A 20,729-nucleotide genomic window follows, 5' to 3' on the forward strand; every position below is an offset into this window, starting at 1 on the left:
TGTGTGTGTTATTAATTTTGGTGTAAAAAGAGTGTTTTTTTTTTTTTTTTTTTTTTTTTTAAGGGTGTGGTTTTGTTGCCCAGTGACTCAGATAACTGCTGAGAGACTCGCTATCTCCAATATAATTTTCACCCTTGTTGCTGAATTGCACGCAGGACGGTCCATCTTTATTTTGTGTTTTTGTTTTAGCATTTGGCATTGAAAACTCTTCACACATCTGTTGCAGCATGTCGGAGGTAGACATTCGTGTTGCTTCGGGTCCATCAAGGGAGTGGCAATATCGATGTGATCTAAAGATTTGTCTTTGTCTTTTTTTTTTTTTTTTCTCCCCTTCTTCTCTCCCCTGCAAACACTTTGGCAGAGCAACACATGATTTGGGAAGAGAGGACTGACAGCCTTGCCTAGCGCCCGGCCTCTGTTCAGCCATCTCCACCAGCAAACTGAAGCTTGACCTGCACTTCTTCACCAGCCGCACGTCATCTAACTGTGAGTTCCGTTTCTAGTTTTCACTATTTGACGGCAAAATACTCTTGATTATGCTCGATACTATCAACTCATTTGGCTCAGGATTTTGGATTATTAGGACTATTCATTGATGATTATATGCTTTTACACTGACTGTTAATTTCACATCTATCATGCCCCAAATGCGCAAGTGGAATTTTGAAGCGTTTCTCAAAAGCTATTTCCACCACCTCTCTGTGGTGATGCTTTGTTTTTCCGTCTAATTTACTCAAAAAATATTTTGTAGTCATCTTTACCCTTTGTTCACAGTGTGAGCGAAGTACCTTTTAATATAAATTTGCGCTCATACAATCATGGCCCTTGTTTGCGGTTTCAATGATGCATTTTATTTTATTTTATTTTTTGAAGGACGTGTTGTCTGAAATATCCTTCAGCTTCCCAGGTGATCATAAATTAAAGATACAGCGTGTATATGAAGTTGTGTGAATGAACACATTTGAAGTAATTCACTTGTAATTTAAAACTAAGATTACCTTTTTATTTTGAAGCAAAACTTTGGAGGAAAAAAATGAAAAATATAAAACGCTTCAAGATGAATCTAAGCACACATTTTCTACGGCGGCACAGCCAGTGTGTCTTGAGTTTGGACGCGCCATCATAGTGAGCACATGACCAACAAAAGAGTCCGCTTGTCCTCTGAGCCCTGTGCGCCACCCACTGGCGATTAAAGGAGCCTCGCTCTCTCTCTCTCTCTCTCTCTCTCTCTCTCTCTCTCTCTCTCTCTCTCTCTCTCTCTCTCTCTCTCTCTCTCTCTCTCACACACACACAAAATAATCTTCAATACATTGTAAGGTTAAGACAAATGTACACTACCATTATTATTATTAACGTTAATAATATTACGATACATTTTCAGTGTAGTTAGATCTGAACTGTATTCAAACATCTGTTTTTACAAAAAGAGTTGTAAATGTTACGGTTGCAGTTTTGAGTGGTGCATTCACATAAGAAAAGAGTTACTGCTCTGGTATGGTCCAAACAAATATTTGAAGTGCTATGCACAATCCTCATGTCATCTAATGACACTCCTTTTAAAATTCTATTGCAGTGTACAAAAACACAATTTCATATGCAACGGAGGACATCCAATGAATGAATACTTGATAATTTTCGTATTTTTTTAAGCCATAGTCATTTTAAGGTACCCAAAAAAATGCTTGACTTGTTTTCTCGCTTGTGTTACAACAAAGCTTACATTTTATCGCTCAGTTCCCCCCCCCCAGCGCGTGAGAATGGCACCGAAGACCGCTTCTTATTGCAATTAGCAATTCCAGTATCAAGTGCAGTGTACCAAACGCGGCTGAATAATGCAGCGTCTCTCTAAATGAGGTGTGTCGCTGCCCCGTTTTCAGGTCACATCAGTTGCAAGGGGATGACCGAGCGCATTCATAACATCAATCTCCACAACTTCAGCAATTCTGTACTTGAGACCCTCAATGAGCAGCGCAACCGTGGGCACTTCTGTGATGTGACTGTTCGGATCCATGGAAGTATGCTGCGAGCTCACCGCTGCGTGCTGGCCGCTGGAAGCCCCTTCTTTCAGGACAAGCTGCTTTTGGGCTACAGCGACATCGAGATCCCCTCTGTGGTCTCGGTGCAATCCATCCAAAAGTTGATTGACTTTATGTACAGCGGGATTCTTCGAGTGTCTCAGTCGGAGGCCCTGCAGATCCTAACCGCCGCCAGCATCTTGCAGATCAAGACCGTCATCGATGAGTGCACTCGCATCGTGTCCCAGAATGTGGGCCTGGCGGGCCCGGGGGCCTTCCCCGTCATACCGGGAGATTCCGGTCAGGACACCCCCCGCGGCACGCCCGAGTCGGCCACATCCGGGCCGAGCAGCGACGCCGAGTCGGGCTGTATGCAAACGTCGTCCCAGCAGAACATGGATCGCGCCTACACGTCGCTCTACACTTACTCGGGCCTCTCCAACGGCACCCGTGAGCGCTCCCTTTACATCAACCCCATGGCGACCAACTACGACCCGAGTGCCGGCGCTCAGAAAGACCAGCAGTCGCAGGATCCCCCCTGGATGAACCGCATCCAGGATCGATCCCAGCAGGTGGACCGCTTCATCTCCACGGCCGAGTCGACGCACTGTCGCAAGCAGTCCCGACCGGTACGCCTACAAACAGGCGGGATGCACATCAAGCAGGAGGCCGAAGACGAGTACGGCTGCTTTGACAACGCGGGGGACTGCCAGGTGGAGAACGACCACACCGAGGGCGCGGTGAGCGAGTCCAAGGTGGAAAGTTTCGACTCGGGTGTCAGCTCCTCCATCAGTACTGAGCCAGACGCCATGGAGCAGCAGCCCTACCCGAGCTTTAACCGGGGAGGGGCCGGCGGCGGCGAAGGCCAGCACGGGGAAGGCGGCCCGGTGCAGATCGAGGTCAATGACTCGTCCCCGGAGCAAGCGCAGGAGCCCGATGAGGGCGACCAGAGCCACAGCACTAGTGACAGTTCCTTGATGCACCCCCTGCCCAACGCCATCATGTCCCAATCCCTGGCCACACAGCACTACCTGCGGCAGGTCGAGTCACACACCAGCAATCTCCGAATGCCGCACACCGTGACCAGCAATTCCCAAGTGTTGGGCGCCGGCAGCACCTTCTTGCCCACGCTCTTCCCCCCGCAGCCGACCCGAGACAGCAAGTCTTTCATTTACCTTTCCGGCCAGCAGCAGGCCCAGTTTGTGACCGTGCCGCCCCCTGCCATACCATCGTTCCCCAACGCCATGGCCGTGCCGCCGGCGCCATCCCAGCAGCAGCAGGCCATGGGCCAGGGGGAGAAGAAACCCTATGCATGCACTCTCTGCTGTAAAACCTTTACCGCAAAACAGAACTACGTCAAACACATGTTTGTGCATACCGGTAAGTGCTATTTGCCTCGCTCCTTCTTTCAGCGTTCACATTTTGCCAAACACAAGTGTAGTATAAAAAGCAGACACTCTTGCCTTATCGTTTGATGTCCGGCTTGAGAATCCGGGACTTGGCCCCATAATCGGCCGTGGTTATGTCAAAACCAAAATAGTACTTCGTAGAGCAGAGGGACAACACAGCGACCGAGTATTGAGGTGATCGTTTGGAAATAATGCCATTCCCATAAAATGAGTACATGGATTACATCAATAGGTGAGCTTCATTTGAACCCCCCCAAACAATCGGAGACAAAGTGCATCAACCAAACCAACGTAGCAAGACGTGCTTACTTGTTAAAGTGGAAAACGCGTGCAAACTTGTGAGCACAGCTTCATCATTTACAATTTGAATCCAGCAGAGATAAGAGTTGCCGTCAAATATCCGCATGGCCGCTGCAGAATTTATGAGTCATTGATTAAAAGAAGAACTCCGGCAATTACGATGATAACAATATTGAAAATATAAATTGGCCAAATGTTAACTGTGTCACTTTTTGCCGCTGTTTTAGTTAGTTTTCAAAAGGTGCCACAAGAATAGCGCACGTGACACTTTCGATCTCTTGAAAATTCAACCCTAGACTATTATTGAAGCATATTTATGATTATTTTATGTACGTGCTATTGTACATATTGGGCAAATATGGAGGAGAAAAAAAAAACATTTGACTTTGAATCAGTGGAGCCAGTCATGTCAAATTGAGAATGCTCGTCATTTCAATTTAGGTAAAGTAAGTCTAGACATAAATGTCTCTCTAGCCAGACACAAAGCGAATTTTAATGCTTCCCTCACCAGTGGCCTTGAGGCGTCCACTAGATGAAGTCAGCAGGAGCATTAACTTTGAATTGTCAGCTTGCTGACGAGCTCATATTCCTTAATGAAACGGCGACTGGACACCTTCTGTTTGGCTTCATGTGCCGACGACATGCACGGTGCTGCAGATTTGTGGAAATGACCACTGTTGGCTTCGTCATGTGTTTGTTGATGCCATTAACAGATGGAGGCGCTTCAGACTCAGATAAGGAAAGGGAAAACGTTTTTTTTTACATTCGCAAGTTTCTCTCTCTCTCTCTCTCTCTCTCTCTCTCTCTCTCTCTCGCTCTCTGCTGATGAGAATATGGTTAAATACGGGTAAAATCTATGTATTTTTTTTTCATGCTTCTCTGGGACCATTCAGGATATGACCGTATCTCCCGTTTGTCTTTCATGCCCACGCAGGAGAAAAGCCTCACCAGTGCAGCATCTGCTGGCGCTCGTTCTCCCTGAAGGATTACTTAATCAAGCACATGGTGACCCACACAGGGGTGCGGGCCTACCAGTGCAGCATCTGCAACAAGCGCTTCACCCAGAAGAGCTCGCTCAACGTCCACATGCGGCTGCACCGTGGCGAGAAGTCCTACGAGTGTGTCATCTGCAAAAAGAAGTTCTCCCACAAGACCCTGCTGGAGCGCCACATGGCCTTGCACAGCACAGGCAGCGCCATCGCGGGGCTGACGGGCCCCGCGGGCAACCCCGGCCCCGTTTCCATCCCCGTCTCCATCCCCATCCCCCTGCCCATGGCCGTCCCCGAGCCCGGCGCCGGGGTGGTGGCCCTGGCCATGCCCGTGAGCGGAGGAGCGGGAGAAGGGCCCGGGGTCCCGACGGGAGTGGGCGTGGCGGCCGAGGCCAGCTGCCAAGAAGGGACCACCTACATGTGTTCCGTCTGCCCCGTCAAGTTCGACCAAATGGAGCACTTCAACGACCACATGCGAATGCATGTCTCCGACGGATAAGTACAACCAGATAAACTTCTCCAAAAGAATGACAAACAAAATGGCACTAGATTTTCCTTTTTCTTCTTTTTGAGGTATGGAGAGTAACGAGTACAGACACTGGCACATTAAGTTTCCCAAAAGGAAAAAAAAAGAAAAAAAAAGATTTTCCTTTTTGTTATTCTAAATAAACAAAAAGATGGTGGCCTTAAGGCTTAGTAGTTTGATACTGATCTACTGGATGGATCCGAACTACGGGCCTCTAAATGTATGATTTCCTAAAATACTGATTTATGTGTTGAACACTACCGAAAGGCCTACGAAAGAAACATACACACAAACACACCTTTAGCGTAGATCTATCTGAGCGAATATAAGTGTGCGTCGTGTGTGCATCTGCATGTGTCTCTGTGTGCGCGTGCGTGCGTGTGTGTGTGTGTGTGAGAGAAAGAGAGAGAGAGAAATGCCATTTAAAATGGCAGTTGTGAACCCATACTGACCAGTTTGGAAACGTTAGATGTCCAAACTTACTGTGGTATAATTTACAACAACAATAACAAAAAAAAAAAAAATCAGCTGGGTGGGGCTACACATTCCCTCTAAAATACTAACAGTCACAAGATTGCCTTCTAAAGTCAATTTAAAAAAAAACAACAACAACACACAAGCAAGAAAGTAGTAAACTTGACACTGGGTTTTATTTATTCCTATGGTATTGAGATATTTTGATGCCGCTGTTGTTAAGGTACAAATTTCAATCACTTCCCATCAAAGATTTGCGGGAATAATATTTCGTATGTTTTGTAACTGTCCATGCATTTTTAATGGTTTCGTTGACTTAATTAGACTGTGTTTATGAGACGGAGCGGAAAAAAAATAACAAAACACAAACAAAAAACGTTTTTCAAGACTCATTTGCATACACTGCCACTAATCTCCTAAAAGACTGTTAGTCAAGGCTGCGCCAATCATAAAATGAGTGTGATTTTTTTAAAAAATATTTTTCTTTTTTAATACTATTTTCTTTCTCTGCCTTTTTCCATTTACAGTTAGAGCAGCTCGGAATAAGAGACTAGGCTCTCTCTACTCCGTATTTGCTGCACCTCCACTTCCATCCGACTCCTATGGGCTGGAGGTTTTCAAACGAGATTTGTCTCTCAAACTACCGGTATTGTTGTTATTGATTATCCTACGTGGTTATTCATTTTCCTTTCACTCTATTATGCATCTGGGGGGGAGGGGAGGGGGGGGCTTGAGGTTGGCTGTGGATTTGAACAGTGTTAAGGAGAGAGACATTCAATTACAATCCCAATTTGTTGTTGAAATAATCACCATCTGATTGGAGGATACAACCTGGTCATGACTTTTTGCAAAGCCGTCTTAGTGATGGGAGCTTCATAACACACTCTCAATGTGTCACTGCCAAATAGCCGGCGACGTTTTCAAAGGAAAATTTGGAGAAGTACATCTCCAACATAATTGCAAATATATATATATATATATATATATATATATATATATATATAAAAATGGTATACATTCCAATTTTTCTAAAAGCTTGGACACACGTGTACAGATTACATTTGGAAGTTAGTGTGCGTAAGATGTCATTCATGTGTCATGACAGCACGTATTTGGATTTTAACATTTTCACCTAAATGGGACACCCGACATACACAATATACACACACGCACACACACACTGTATCGTGTCTGTGTGTGTGTGTGTCTAAAAATACACACACACACACACACACACACACACGTGCAACTGAAGGTTTTGATCCTTTGTGTGAGCAAAAAACTTTTGTCGTGATGTTGCTCACAATACAGCAGATATCAAATCAACACACACACACAAAACGTGCTACTTTGCACATTTTCTTAAAATGCCTGTGCTTGGTATTTAATCATATTCATTCAATGAAATATGATTTTCTTTTATTCAATTGTAAAATCGGGAAAGAAAAAAAAACAATCACTTCAAAAAAAAAAAAATCTTGATAAGTGGACTGCGTTATTTTCTCGCATATATGTTGCACTGCTTAAACCAATAAGTGCACTACTGCTAACAACAGAGGTATAGTTTTAGAAAAAGAGGATTTTTTTAAGCAAACAATAAAAAAATGAATAATCTAACATTTGGTTATAGAGTTCACGTGTTAGCATAGCTTTGTTTAATTAAATTTTAAAGTAATCCAGCGGTTCTTGGCTTTCGTTATTGCTTGCAGTGACCTACAGTATATCAATCCATATACTGTTTGTACAGTACTTGTGCCGTTTTGATGCAAGCATTTATTTAAATGTGTAAAAATGACCTGTGCTTTTTTTTTTTAGTTTTATGGAGTCACTTCCCTAGAAACCCAATAAATCAATTGTGTTTCTTTTCAAGACAGAATTTTCCTGAGAGCCAAACAGTGAAACGGCGATAGTAATAATCACGGCAACTTCTGTCTGACTTGGCGCTAGTGATGATAACAGCCATTATCACACTATGAATAATAATAATAATAATAATACATTTATTATCGTGCGTATGAGTGTGCGTGTGTAACATAGATGATAAAAATGTGTCCTAGTACAACTTTTTTGGGTGGGCGTGGAAAGGTGATGGAATGCAGCTTCTTTGATAATACTGTAGTGTGTCCGTGGGTCGTGCACCGTTTGTGTCCTTTCCTTCCTTTCGTGGGTGTCGTTTGTCCGTGTGCTCTTTTAGCCGAATCAAACTGTTGATGAAGTGAAATCTCTTGACCTTGTAGGGCTTCCTTTGCAATATGCAGCGCAGGTACATGACGAGGAGCAGCTCCTCGGGCCACACCGTTCGGGCTCGTAACACACCTTGGAAAAATGAGTCGGAAGTCCGAAAACTTTTGGACTCGCAGATTTCGTCCAACCGCAACTGAGATTCTATACTGCGGTTTCTCTTCCCCCCCACATGTGAACATTTTTTTCACATGTACCCCCCGTCTCAGTGATGGTGCGCGTTCTTAGCCTAAAAACACACACACGCACACCCCTATTATATGTATATATGGTGCGGTCCCGGTGTTGTAGCTGTCGCTGCCAGGATGGCAAAACGTGCTGCATGCTAGTGCTCTTGTTGTCTCGACACAGCACGTGGAGGGTCATCTCTTTGCCTTAACAGACAATGCACTAAATAGTCGATGTAAGCAAACTGCCGAGTTCTTCTTCTTCTTCTTCTCTTTTTTTTTTTGTCTCGCCACACTTTTTGGGCTCACGGCGTTTTGTCGCCAGCCGGCCGAGCACCAACACTGCCAAATCTCGACGTCATCTTTCAAGAGCAGAGGCAGACAGGTTTCCGTGTGACGTACGTTACGTATTTCAGTGATTTCGCATTCCTTTTGCGGCGGCCCGCTTTTTTTTTTTTTTTTTTGCATAGTTTGTGTAAACACATATATCTAATGCACTATAGACTGTAGCTAGATGAGTACAGCCAGCTTTGTGGTATCAATGGTCTAAATAGTAGGTTCAGTAGCTTGTCGTTGGCTTTGGAAAATATTTCATTTCGGAATTACACTATAAGCGTGTCTCGCTATCATTTTTATGTTGTTGTTGTGGTGCTGGTGGTGGTTTTCTGGAATAACAAATCTCTCCGGACGAGGGCGACTAACTCATCCCATCGTCAGTAGTTGTATAATAAGATTGGAAGGAACGCAGACTTCTTGTTCTTCTTCTCCCCGGTGCGCATTAGCTTCCCTTTTCACTCTCCGTTAGTTAGACAGTATCTTCTCGATTCCCGCTTTTTTCGGATTCTTGTGGCGGTGCCACACGAGCTTTTCTTGGTGTTGCGAAAGAAAAATGTGTACAAATGGTTTTGAAAAGTTGCAGCCCCTTTTGGAAAAGAGGCTGCTTTTGCTCCTTTCTTGTAGTTTTAGCTAAGGGAGATTTTTTTTTTGTTGTTGTTGATTTGTTGTTGTTTTTAGTGGGTTGGGGGGGGGCGCAAATTGTTGGCTTGTTTTCCAGAACAAACCCTATTGAAATGCTAGATACCAATCTTGCAGCTGTTTGTATTGTGTTCACCAATCACATGACATGTTTTATTTATCATAGCGTAGAGATTCCGGGTGGACGGTGCGTCGTTTTGTCTTTCTAGCAGTACGTTTGAGTCTTCATTTAATCACAATACTCCTTTAGATCATCCTGCTTCGTTGTTCTGGCGATCACGCAGTCCGCTGGTGTCGTTTAAATACGATAATGTCGCTTTCGCCCGGCGCGGGTTGAGGGCGGTCAAGTAACGGCGGTTCGCGGCGTGTTAACCGCACGCCGACAGGAACGGGATTTTGCATTGAGGTGAAAAACACAAGGACGGGAATGGTGAGGGGATTCATTGTCGCGTCCGTCTTGCCGGTTGTCTCCATCGGTTTTTTCGTCACTCGAGCTTGAATTAAGTCACAGTTCAGAATCAAATGTATACGTCACAGCTTTTTATCCGCTCTTCTACAGTGCACACATCAGTGTGAAACAGATAACTTTCTGACAAAAAGATATTTATATATATAAATATATATATATAAATGTATATAAAAGAATCACCACCTCCACACAGTTGAATGCATTTTTCCCTTGCGGGATATCGGGAATACGTCTATCAAGTGCCTATCCATACGTTCAGCAAGTATACAGAATTTTCATAGTTTTTCTCTCCTACATTGCACAGATACAATATATACACACAATGGTCTATTTAGTTAAAAATATACGACAGTATTTATATGAGTAGCACCCGGTGGTGGTAGTGGTGGTGGTGGTGAGTGCATCCGAACCCTTTAATTAAAAGAGCTGAAACATTCTCTTGCCATCGAGTCAAAGCAGAGTGTTCCGTTATTTTGCCGAGTGGAGGATTCAAAGATATCAAAGATGCACAATCACTTACAAATGGCTGACCGCCATTTTTGTTTTTTTTTTTTTTTTTGTTTTTTTTCTTCTTGCACGTCACTCACGTTCGGGAAGGCGGTGTGGCTTGGTGAGCCGGCCGCGCGGGTCTTACCCTGACTCGGGAGTCGGCGTGTGTAAATATCAGCGCAACTCCAGATGTTTGTTTAGGCCCGTTAACGCCGCGGCGGTGGCGGCCTTCGTAAGTAGATTAGCGAGACCCTTCGCTTGCCGGTGTCAAAGTACGGAGGGTGCCCTTTGAACTCCATGATAGGGTGTCATATATATACAGCCCGATGCCAAATTCCCTCATCGAATATTGATGAATGCTTTATCTTATCGGACTGTCTTCCTGCCCTACGTACAAGCCGCACAACGGAGCGACGTGGAAAAAGAAACGAGCAAATACTTTATTTATTTATTTATTTTTAAATGAACCCCTCTTTTGGAGGAAAAGTCTTGTAATCAGATTAGAAAATTGTGTGAACACAACACAGGATTATCGCACAAAGGTCTCTCTTTGTGTCAGACATGAAGTTTTCGGATGGCGATGACGGCGTGGCTGCGAAATTAAAGGTTTTGGACCGGCTCATTATTGTGTCCCCTGCGGACTAATTACCACACTTTCATTCTCCAGCCTGGTCGAACGTGCCAAATTGAAAATTTGAGGGGGGTTGGGAACACTTCGCATTAAAACTACCATTGTTAATTAGTACAAAGGACTATTAAGGCCACACGGAAAAGGGGGAAGAGAAAAAAAAAGGAATTGTGGTACAAAAACAAAGTCCTTTTTTTGAAAGGTAAAAGTTGTTATGAGAATTAAAAAAAAAAAAAGCAGCCACTCTGTCTCAAGAGCGCCGCCATATACGTATTCATGAGGTAATACAGTCGAACCTCGTTACAACGCACCCCGAGGGACATCACGAATCGGTCCGTTCGAACGCTCGTTCGTTGTAATCCTTTCCAATAAAATGGCCGCCAGCGACGACGTTTAATAGAGTGTGAGCATTTGTAGATGTAAAAACATGAACATGTGATCACGGTGTAAACATGTCAATTTCAAATACGCGGATAGGAAGAAAAAAATTATTTTATCAGACACAAGACAAACAACTGTAGCCTTCCTATTCCAAGTGAAAAGGGCCTTCTCCGGTTCAAGATGTGCCGCAACCCGAAGCCGTTGACGATCATCTGTCGGCCTCCGACTCTTGTCACGATTCTGTCGCCGTTACGGACGATTGTCGAAATTGTCGACTTTCCCCTTTCGAAAGTGAGAGAATCATTTCAGCCATCTCAGACAGCCCAAATTTGCTTCCGTTGACCAGGCGTGTTTTCAGACCAGGTGCGCCGTGCCTCCTCCGGAAGTGTGTCGATCGCGCACTGTACATTTTGTTCGTAAGCAAGGTCGCGGCGGCAGTTAGCTTCCTGCGGTTCGTTGCAAGGAAGGCCTTTTCACGAGTGGGCGGGACAAATCTGGTCGTTCTAATCAAGTGTATGTTGTAAAGGTGTCTGCTGTCAGCAAAATCGGAATATGGAAAACGTGAACGCTATAGGGATGGAAACGTAGTGAATGGGGTACGCTGAGAAGAGGTTCGACTTGTATCACTAAATATTTGTTTAAAAAAAAACAACACACAAACAGTTTTGATTGAAAAATGAACATAGCCATGGATATTTTGGTGACTTTATTGGGGCACTAATACTCGGTAAATTCGGAACATTGAGAAGAATCGCATTCAACCTCCTGAAGTGATTGCCTCCACTTTGATTCTTTAAGTCCTCCATCATTCGTCGTTTTTAAGAATAGGAGAAAACAGCTATGACAATACACCGATGCTTTTTTTTTTTTTTGGAAGGCTTCGTTTCATCGACATCCAAAATCATCAGCGATATAGGCAACGTGATAACTCGTCCACCCATCAGTCACACACACCCGCACACATATACACGCTCTCTCTACATCCACCCGCATTTTCTTGATGAGTGTTTTTCTACACAACCCTTTCCCGTTTTTTTTTTTTTCAAGCATCTGCCGCCACCGTCGTAAAGGTCGACAGCAGTGCTTCTCAAACTTCTCACCCCTTATACCACCTCCACAAACGTCACCAAAAAAATAACGATACTCAAATATAGATGATCCTCCGTTTCGATTTTGCCACAAAATGGACTTAATTCGGTGGAATAGCATTCAATTTTTTTGAATTGTAAGTTGCTGGCATAGATGGATGAACAAGCAGTACGGTTGTTCTGACAAAATGATGTTGGATAAAATCCCCGCGGCACCCGTGATGATTTCTCGGGTTCGGAATCACTGGCGTAAATAACATGATCACACAGTTTGAACATTAACACGGTGCCGAAATTAAGGACAATTAAAGCTGTATTTGAATAATGGTTCCATTCAAATGTGTTGCACAGAAAAATGACATTTAAAAAAAAAAAAAAAGCTTTTTAAAATGGAAATTTTGTAAATGAAAAAGTAATCGTACTTAAAAGTTAAATGCAACTCAACTGTACTTGAAAAATCTACTATACTCCATTATTTAACAAAAAAAACCCCCAAAAACGTTATGCATTTAAAAAAAAATTTGAATTTTGTGATTCCTTCACCTACCACTAGAGGGAGCCCACACGACACTCGTGGTGCTCGTGCCGCGGTTTGAGAATCACTGCTTATGTTCATTTGGGCTCAGCTCAATTGCATTCCTGTTCAATCTGGAACATTCCAGCCAGTGTTACCCTTCAAAAAAAACCAAACAAACAAAAACAAATAACCTGTATTTCATTTCATCTCGAGTTGTGAGCAGACCGCCTCTGTGGACACCGTCCACTACAATGCCGATTGATGTTTGGCTGTCATTATTTTTATGTTTTTTTCAAGTCCAATTGGCGAGGGCAAACCCGAACTAGACATTGGTGGTTCACACAAACCAAAGACGGGGTTGAGATTGTCGAGTATTTGGGAGAAAAGAACATTTCTTTTGGTTTTTCTTTCTTTTTTTTGGTTATAAATGGCATAAAGCGGAACGTTTAGTTGTAGTTTTGTGCTTGTCTTCGTTGGTAGACTAAATTAGATTTTCTATTCAAAAATGCTACAAATCTATTTAAAAAAAAATTGGGGGGGAAGTTTGAATCTATAAATCCACATGAATTCTTCCCGTGACAAACAGCTTTTGTTGGACATGTGCGCCATCCTCACTTTCAACTTTTCTGTCGACCCCTCACCTTCACATTGTAGTACATTGGACAGATCGCAGTTTTCTCGTATTTACTCTTTGTACCCCCTCCATCCTAAATATTGGATCTCCACATTTTAAAGGCTCTCCCTGCAATAACAAAACTAACATCGCAACTTTTGAAATACGTTCTACTTGAGATGGACCAAGATGTTAAGTTTGCACATATTTGTCGGTTACCAAGCCAAAAACCCGAAGAGAATGACGACGCGTGAAATCTCTTCACCGCAGCGGCAAAGGAAAATTCATTTGATCGTTATGAGACGGTATATTTTTTGTAACGACAAAACATCAATCATCCTGAAAAAGTTTTTCTGGCAAATTTTTGAGCAAGACTTTGGTCTAGATCAGGGGTGTCAAACTCATTTTAGTCGCGGGCCAATTTGGAGTTGCGTCTTCCATCGGAGGGCCATTATGAAAATGAAACCACCAAATTATTACTTGTACACAACGTATTAATAGATTACTAGTTTTTGAAATCAGTCAAGTCAATTATAATAGTTTTGTTCAATTATTGTTCAAGTGAGTGTAAACAGGGTAGCCAAAATTTGTGCAAAATCTCAACGTTATTTATTACACATGACAATTTGACATTTCGGCACCGATTTTAGCAAGTTGACACAATTGATTTACTTTCGCGGGCCGCATAAAATGACCTGGCGGGCCAGATCTGGCCCCCAGGACCTCGAGTTTGACACCTGTGGTGTAGATGCTTTCACTCTCGGCTCTCAAAATAGGAAACGGAATCGCGGTCTTTTTGATGAAAATCCGAATTGCTTCAATTTACGAGGCGAGCACTTTCTCGTCTTGCTCTCTTTCAGTCATCGGTCTTTTTGTTGCCGCTATATCTTCTTTCTAGATAACTTGGAAAAAGCAAAACAAAAACAAAAACTGGTCCGAAGTGGAGCCGTTGTCGTAAATGGTGGTTCAAGATGACATCAAACAAAACAACCCTGAGATATATGCTGCAGTAATGTTTTTTTTTTTTTTTTTTTTTTTGACGTTGCTATTTTAATATTGTTCTGAAACGAGCTTGTTTGAAATGTTTCCACTGCTGTTCTGAAATAGGGAAAAGCAATTTTTCAGTCTGCCCATGGAGTTTTTTTTTTTTGTTTTGTTTTTTTTTGGGAGGGGTGCGGGGGTGTAATATGATTTGTCAAACACTGGACTGGAGTGAGTTTTCCAACATTTCCAAGCTGAGCAATGTATTTGACAGACATGACTGCACATGACGTGAGGGCGGGGCTTCGTTCGAGTTTGAGTGAGACGTCAAGACATTTCCTTTTGTTGGGGCGAGGGGGTGTATACCCGTGTAGGTGACCCGCTCTTCCCACATTGTCGCCTGCTAACTAGGGGGGGGGGTGATTGGCATGATCATCAATTCATTCATTGATTGGTCGGAAATCTGCCGAGGATGCAAAATTGCTTGTTGGTTAGCTACTGAGTCCAAAAGAAGTGCACTAGAGTTGGTTTCGGAGGAGTTCAAAACTGTTTTTTTTTTTTTGTTTTCTCTGGGGGGGGGGGCAGTTGCTCGTCAAATGTTTAATTTTTTTATGAATATGAATCCTAATTCCCCCCCTTAGTCCACTGCCCATCCCTACTAGTGACAGATTCCATTGACAAGACATGATAAAGGGATATTATTCCATGTGACGGACAAGATTGGACGCCTTCTTGCTATGGTCAAGCCGATAATCACAAAATTGTCTCATTGTTCCACTTTCTCAAACCAGAAAAGAAATTTGCACTATAAGACTCATTTTGGTCTTCTTCTATCAAATAAAAAAAGCAATAGAATTCACTGAACACCTTGTGGGAACCATGGTTTGTTTTTGGGGGCGTCCGTCGTGGGACACGTTGATGTTTTCCACTTTTGAGGGGCATTAAAGTGTCGTTTCCTCCTGGCTTTTGTGGAGGGCGGGGGGCGATGTAATGAGGGAAGGGATCCATTCTGAGTCTTCAACTCGTGTCGTGTAAACAAACGAAAACGTTTGCTTATTTGGTCGTTTTGAGTGTTTTGTTTTATTTCCTTTTGAGATCTAGAATGTTCCAAAAAAAAATCAAATGCACCTTTTTGTGATATAAACTTCATTGGCTGCATCCACCAAAATCGTTTTTTTTTTTTATGTCCCACCATCAAGGTCTGACCTTGACATAAGTTATTGTTTAGTGTGTTTTTAAAAAAAAACTAAACAAAAAAAGTCACCAGCCGACGCGGCTCTGTAGCTTTTCTTCCTGTTCCCACCGCTTTGTCTGGTGTCGCGGTTTGTCCGACTGTGTTGCGTGTTCGAGGAAGCATAAGTACGTGCCTTCTTGTAATCTCGTTATTATTGAGAAGCTGAAGCCAGCCAATTGTGTTTGCACTAAAAACCAAATTGCTTTTTTTTTTTTGTGTGTGATGTAGACTATTTAAAGCGAGCTTGTTGCGTCACTTTAAAAGAAAAAAAAAACGTACAGTATGCATGAGGGTAGATTGGCCCATTTGTCGACCTGTAAACAAAACCAGTGCAGCTTCTTGAGGATCTTGTGAATATATCTCGGCTTTCAATTCCATCTCCTTTAGTCATCCAGTTTGTCACAGTTTCAATTGTTGAAACAAAACAAAACAAAAAATAAAGAAAAAAAAGAAAAAAGAAAAAAAAAGATTTAAAAAAAACAAACCAACAAACAGGCAATACCATAACTACAATCCATCTTTTATGTTCACATACCACAATCAGAGAGTTACACATTCTTTTTTTTTTTTTTTCAATCCACGGAAAAGCATGAGGTTGCCTCGAGACTCTTGGTCAATTTAATTTTATTTTACGTGTATTTATTGCATATTTTCTCAACATCGAATAAAAATTTAAAAAAGAGAAGAAACGTTCATGTGTTTTGAGTCTTAAAATGCACCTTATTCATGTCAGTCCATGGGAAAAGAAAAGAATAATGATTTTTTTTTTTTTTTAAAGAAAAAAAAATGCTGGCAATGTAATATCTCTAATTTAGCACCTTACTACACAGCATGTTTTCACTTTATGCCAGTTTAGCTCTTCTTTCATTTGGAATCTCGGATTTGTGCGACTTGTTCATTCGTGGGATGTGCCAAAGTTTGGAGGCGATCTCCCCAACTGTTGACACTTATCAGTTTTCTTTCTTTTCGTTCTTTTTTTTTTCTCCTCCTCCTCCTGCTCCTCCTGCTTCAGTTATCGCAAACTTTCCTATAACAAGTGTGTGGAATCGATTTATCTCAGCAAACAGTATCATAACTTGCCATTTTACAATAAGCCCTGTATTTCACCTATATTTACCAGTGATGTGTATTCGTTATTATAAAGAAAAATAGCCGTAAAAGCTTCATTATGTTACACAATATTGTGACTTTTTTCGAAAAACTGTGAAGACTTATCTTGCATATACTTTATACAGAAGTATTAAGCCTTAATACAAAAGACTAAAAAAAGTGTGGAAGAATAAACTGATTGTTGCTAAGTAAGGATGATTTTTGTAAATGTTACCAGCACTTTTTTTGTAATTTTCACTCTCTGAGGTATTGTACAAGTTCGAGCTGTTTGTGAAGTTTGATTATGAAGGAATAAAAACTAGTACTTTCCTGTACTTCACACCATGTTTTGTCGGCCTTTTTATTTCTTTCGCACTTCTCACTGATGACAAAATACGACGGAAGCGGCGGGAAGGTCGAACACAATGCATGACATTTCCCCATAGGGGCATCATGGAAATAGAAATGATGTGATCAAACAAAACATTTTTAAACACTCTTCACGTGAATGAGACGTGAGGATATAATAACAATAATGACTTTTTTTTTTAAGACATCAACTGTCACACAAGTATAAAAGTACTTTTCCACGAACATCATCAACAAAGCAGCGTATTTAATTGTACCTTTGGATATTCCGATTTTTTTTTTCCCGTTCTTCGAAAGCAGGGGTCGGGAACCTTTTTGATTAAACGAGCCGAAAAAAACGACCATGTATATAGTAAGACGTTTTTAGCTGAAAAAAACGACCATGTACAGTAAGCCGTTTTTAGCCGAAAAAAAACGACCATGTATTGGAAGGCGTTTTTGGCCGAAAAGAACTACCATGTATAAGTAAGGCGTTTTTAGCAGAAATTTTAGCCGAAAAAACGACCATGTTTGGTAAGGCGTTTTTAGCTGAAAAAAATGACATAGTATAGTAAGGTGTTTTAGCAGAAATTTCAGCCGAAAAAAACGACCATGTTTGGTAAGGCGTTTTTAGCTGAAAAAAATGACATAGTATAGTAAGGTGTTTTAGCAGAAATTTCAGCCGAAAAAAACGACCATGTTTGGTAAGGCGTTTTTAGCTGAAAAAAATGACATAGTATAGTAAGGTGTTTTAGCAGAAATTTCAGCCGAAAAAAACGACCATGTTTGGTAAGGCGTTTTTAGCTGAAAAAAATGACATAGTATAGTAAGGTGTTTTAGCAGAAATTTCAGCCGAAAAAAACGACCATGTTTGGTAAGGCGTTTTTAGCTGAAAAAAATGACATAGTATAGTAAGGTGTTTTAGCAGAAATTTCAGCCGAAAAAAACGACCATGTTTGGTAAGGCGTTTTTAGCTGAAAAAAATGACATAGTATAGTAAGGTGTTTTAGCAGAAATTTCAGCCGAAAAAAACGACCATGTTTGGTAAGGCGTTTTTAGCTGAAAAAAATGACATAGTATAGTAAGGTGTTTTAGCAGAAATTTCAGCCGAAAAAAACGACCATGTTTGGTAAGGCGTTTTTAGCTGAAAAAAATGACATAGTATAGTAAGGTGTTTTAGCAGAAATTTCAGCCGAAAAAAACGACCATGTTTGGTAAGGCGTTTTTAGCTGAAAAAAATGACATAGTATAGTAAGGTGTTTTAGCAGAAATTTCAGCCGAAAAAAACGACCATGTTTGGTAAGGCGTTTTTAGCTGAAAAAAATGACATAGTATAGTAAGGTGTTTTAGCAGAAATTTCAGCCGAAAAAAACGACCATGTTTGGTAAGGCGTTTTTAGCTGAAAAAAATGACATAGTATAGTAAGGTGTTTTAGCAGAAATTTCAGCCGAAAAAAACGACCATGTTTGGTAAGGCGTTTTTAGCTGAAAAAAATGACATAGTATAGTAAGGTGTTTTAGCAGAAATTTCAGCCGAAAAAAACGACCATGTTTGGTAAGGCGTTTTTAGCTGAAAAAAATGACATAGTATAGTAAGGTGTTTTAGCAGAAATTTCAGCCGAAAAAAACGACCATGTTTGGTAAGGCGTTTTTAGCTGAAAAAAATGACATAGTATAGTAAGGTGTTTTAGCAGAAATTTCAGCCGAAAAAAACGACCATGTTTGGTAAGGCGTTTTTAGCTGAAAAAAATGACATAGTATAGTAAGGTGTTTTAGCAGAAATTTCAGCCGAAAAAAACGACCATGTTTGGTAAGGCGTTTTTAGCTGAAAAAAATGACATAGTATAGTAAGGTGTTTTAGCAGAAATTTCAGCCGAAAAAAACGACCATGTTTGGTAAGGCGTTTTTAGCTGAAAAAAATGACATAGTATAGTAAGGTGTTTTAGCAGAAATTTCAGCCGAAAAAAACGACCATGTTTGGTAAGGCGTTTTTAGCTGAAAAAAATGACATAGTATAGTAAGGTGTTTTAGCAGAAATTTCAGCCGAAAAAAACGACCATGTTTGGTAAGGCGTTTTTAGCTGAAAAAAATGACATAGTATAGTAAGGTGTTTTAGCAGAAATTTCAGCCGAAAAAAACGACCATGTTTGGTAAGGCGTTTTTAGCTGAAAAAAATGACATAGTATAGTAAGGTGTTTTAGCAGAAATTTCAGCCGAAAAAAACGACCATGTTTGGTAAGGCGTTTTTAGCTGAAAAAAATGACATAGTATAGTAAGGTGTTTTAGCAGAAATTTCAGCCGAAAAAAACGACCATGTTTGGTAAGGCGTTTTTAGCTGAAAAAAATGACATAGTATAGTAAGGTGTTTTAGCAGAAATTTCAGCCGAAAAAAACGACCATGTTTGGTAAGGCGTTTTTAGCTGAAAAAAATGACATAGTATAGTAAGGTGTTTTAGCAGAAATTTCAGCCGAAAAAAACGACCATGTTTGGTAAGGCGTTTTTAGCTGAAAAAAATGACATAGTATAGTAAGGTGTTTTAGCAGAAATTTCAGCCGAAAAAAACGACCATGTTTGGTAAGGCGTTTTTAGCTGAAAAAAATGACATAGTATAGTAAGGTGTTTTAGCAGAAATTTCAGCCGAAAAAAACGACCATGTTTGGTAAGGCGTTTTTAGCTGAAAAAAATGACATAGTATAGTAAGGTGTTTTAGCAGAAATTTCAGCCGAAAAAAACGACCATGTTTGGTAAGGCGTTTTTAGCTGAAAAAAATGACATAGTATAGTAAGGTGTTTTAGCAGAAATTTCAGCCGAAAAAAACGACCATGTTTGGTAAGGCGTTTTTAGCTGAAAAAAATGACATAGTATAGTAAGGTGTTTTAGCAGAAATTTCAGCCGAAAAAAACGACCATGTTTGGTAAGGCGTTTTTAGCTGAAAAAAATGACATAGTATAGTAAGGTGTTTTAGCAGAAATTTCAGCCGAAAAAAACGACCATGTTTGGTAAGGCGTTTTTAGCTGAAAAAAATGACATAGTATAGTAAGGTGTTTTAGCAGAAATTTCAGCCGAAAAAAACGACCATGTTTGGTAAGGCGTTTTTAGCTGAAAAAAATGACATAGTATAGTAAGGTGTTTTAGCAGAAATTTCAGCCGAAAAAAACGACCATGTTTGGTAAGGCGTTTTTAGCTGAAAAAAATGACATAGTATAGTAAGGTGTTTTAGCAGAAATTTCAGCCGAAAAAAACGACCATGTTTGGTAAGGCGTTTTTAGCTGAAAAAAATGACATAGTATAGTAAGGTGTTTTAGCAGAAATTTCAGCCGAAAAAAACGACCATGTTTGGTAAGGCGTTTTTAGCTGAAAAAAATGACATAGTATAGTAAGGTGTTTTAGCAGAAATTTCAGCCGAAAAAAACGACCATGTATAGTAAGGAGTTTTTAGCTTAAAAAAACGACCATGTTTAGTCAGGTGTTTTTCACCCAGTCCAGGTCTCGGCCTTCCTCTGCGAAGCATGCATGTTCAGCTTTTTTGAAAGACCCTGTATATGAAGACCTTTTTGGCTTGTTACTTACGAGCTCAAAAAAGCAGCGCCACTCTGGTCGACTGGTTACTGTGTCCGCCTTCCAGCGCAGAAGTGCAGGGTTCAAATCCAGGTGTCGGCCATTATCTGCAGAGTTTGCATATTGAGTTTTTTTGGTATGTAAAGGCCTTTTTGAGTTGTTCCTTTTGAACTGGTTATAGCAGCGCCCCCGTGGTCCACTGGTTAAGGCGTCAGCTTGACAGTGGGAAGATCCAGGT

General features: G+C 41.2%; 1 protein-coding gene across 4 annotated transcripts in view; it reads left to right on the top strand.

Annotated features, from left to right (window-relative positions):
- Positions 1 to 6,689, top strand: part of zbtb20 (zinc finger and BTB domain containing 20) — a 45,460-nt gene extending 38,771 nt beyond the window's left edge. For 3 of the 4 annotated variants that reach the window (XM_019873410.1, XM_019873409.1, XM_019873412.1), the window contains exons 2-4: positions 362 to 486; positions 1,878 to 3,395; positions 4,659 to 6,689. In XM_019873410.1, coding sequence (XP_019728969.1) covers positions 1,898 to 3,395; positions 4,659 to 5,212 — 2,052 coding nt within the window. In that variant the 5' untranslated portion in view covers positions 362 to 486; positions 1,878 to 1,897 and the 3' untranslated portion in view covers positions 5,213 to 6,689. Of the gene's footprint in view, positions 1 to 70; positions 237 to 361; positions 487 to 1,877; positions 3,396 to 4,658 lie in introns of those variants that run through there. The other variant, XM_019873411.1, reaches the window with a different exon arrangement.
- The last annotated feature ends 14,040 nt before the right edge of the window (positions 6,690 to 20,729 follow it).

This window comes from Hippocampus comes, unplaced genomic scaffold (genome assembly GCF_001891065.2).
Source record: "Hippocampus comes isolate QL1 unplaced genomic scaffold, H_comes_QL1_v1.1 scaffold59, whole genome shotgun sequence".
Classification (NCBI taxonomy): Eukaryota; Metazoa; Chordata; class Actinopteri; order Syngnathiformes; family Syngnathidae; genus Hippocampus; species Hippocampus comes.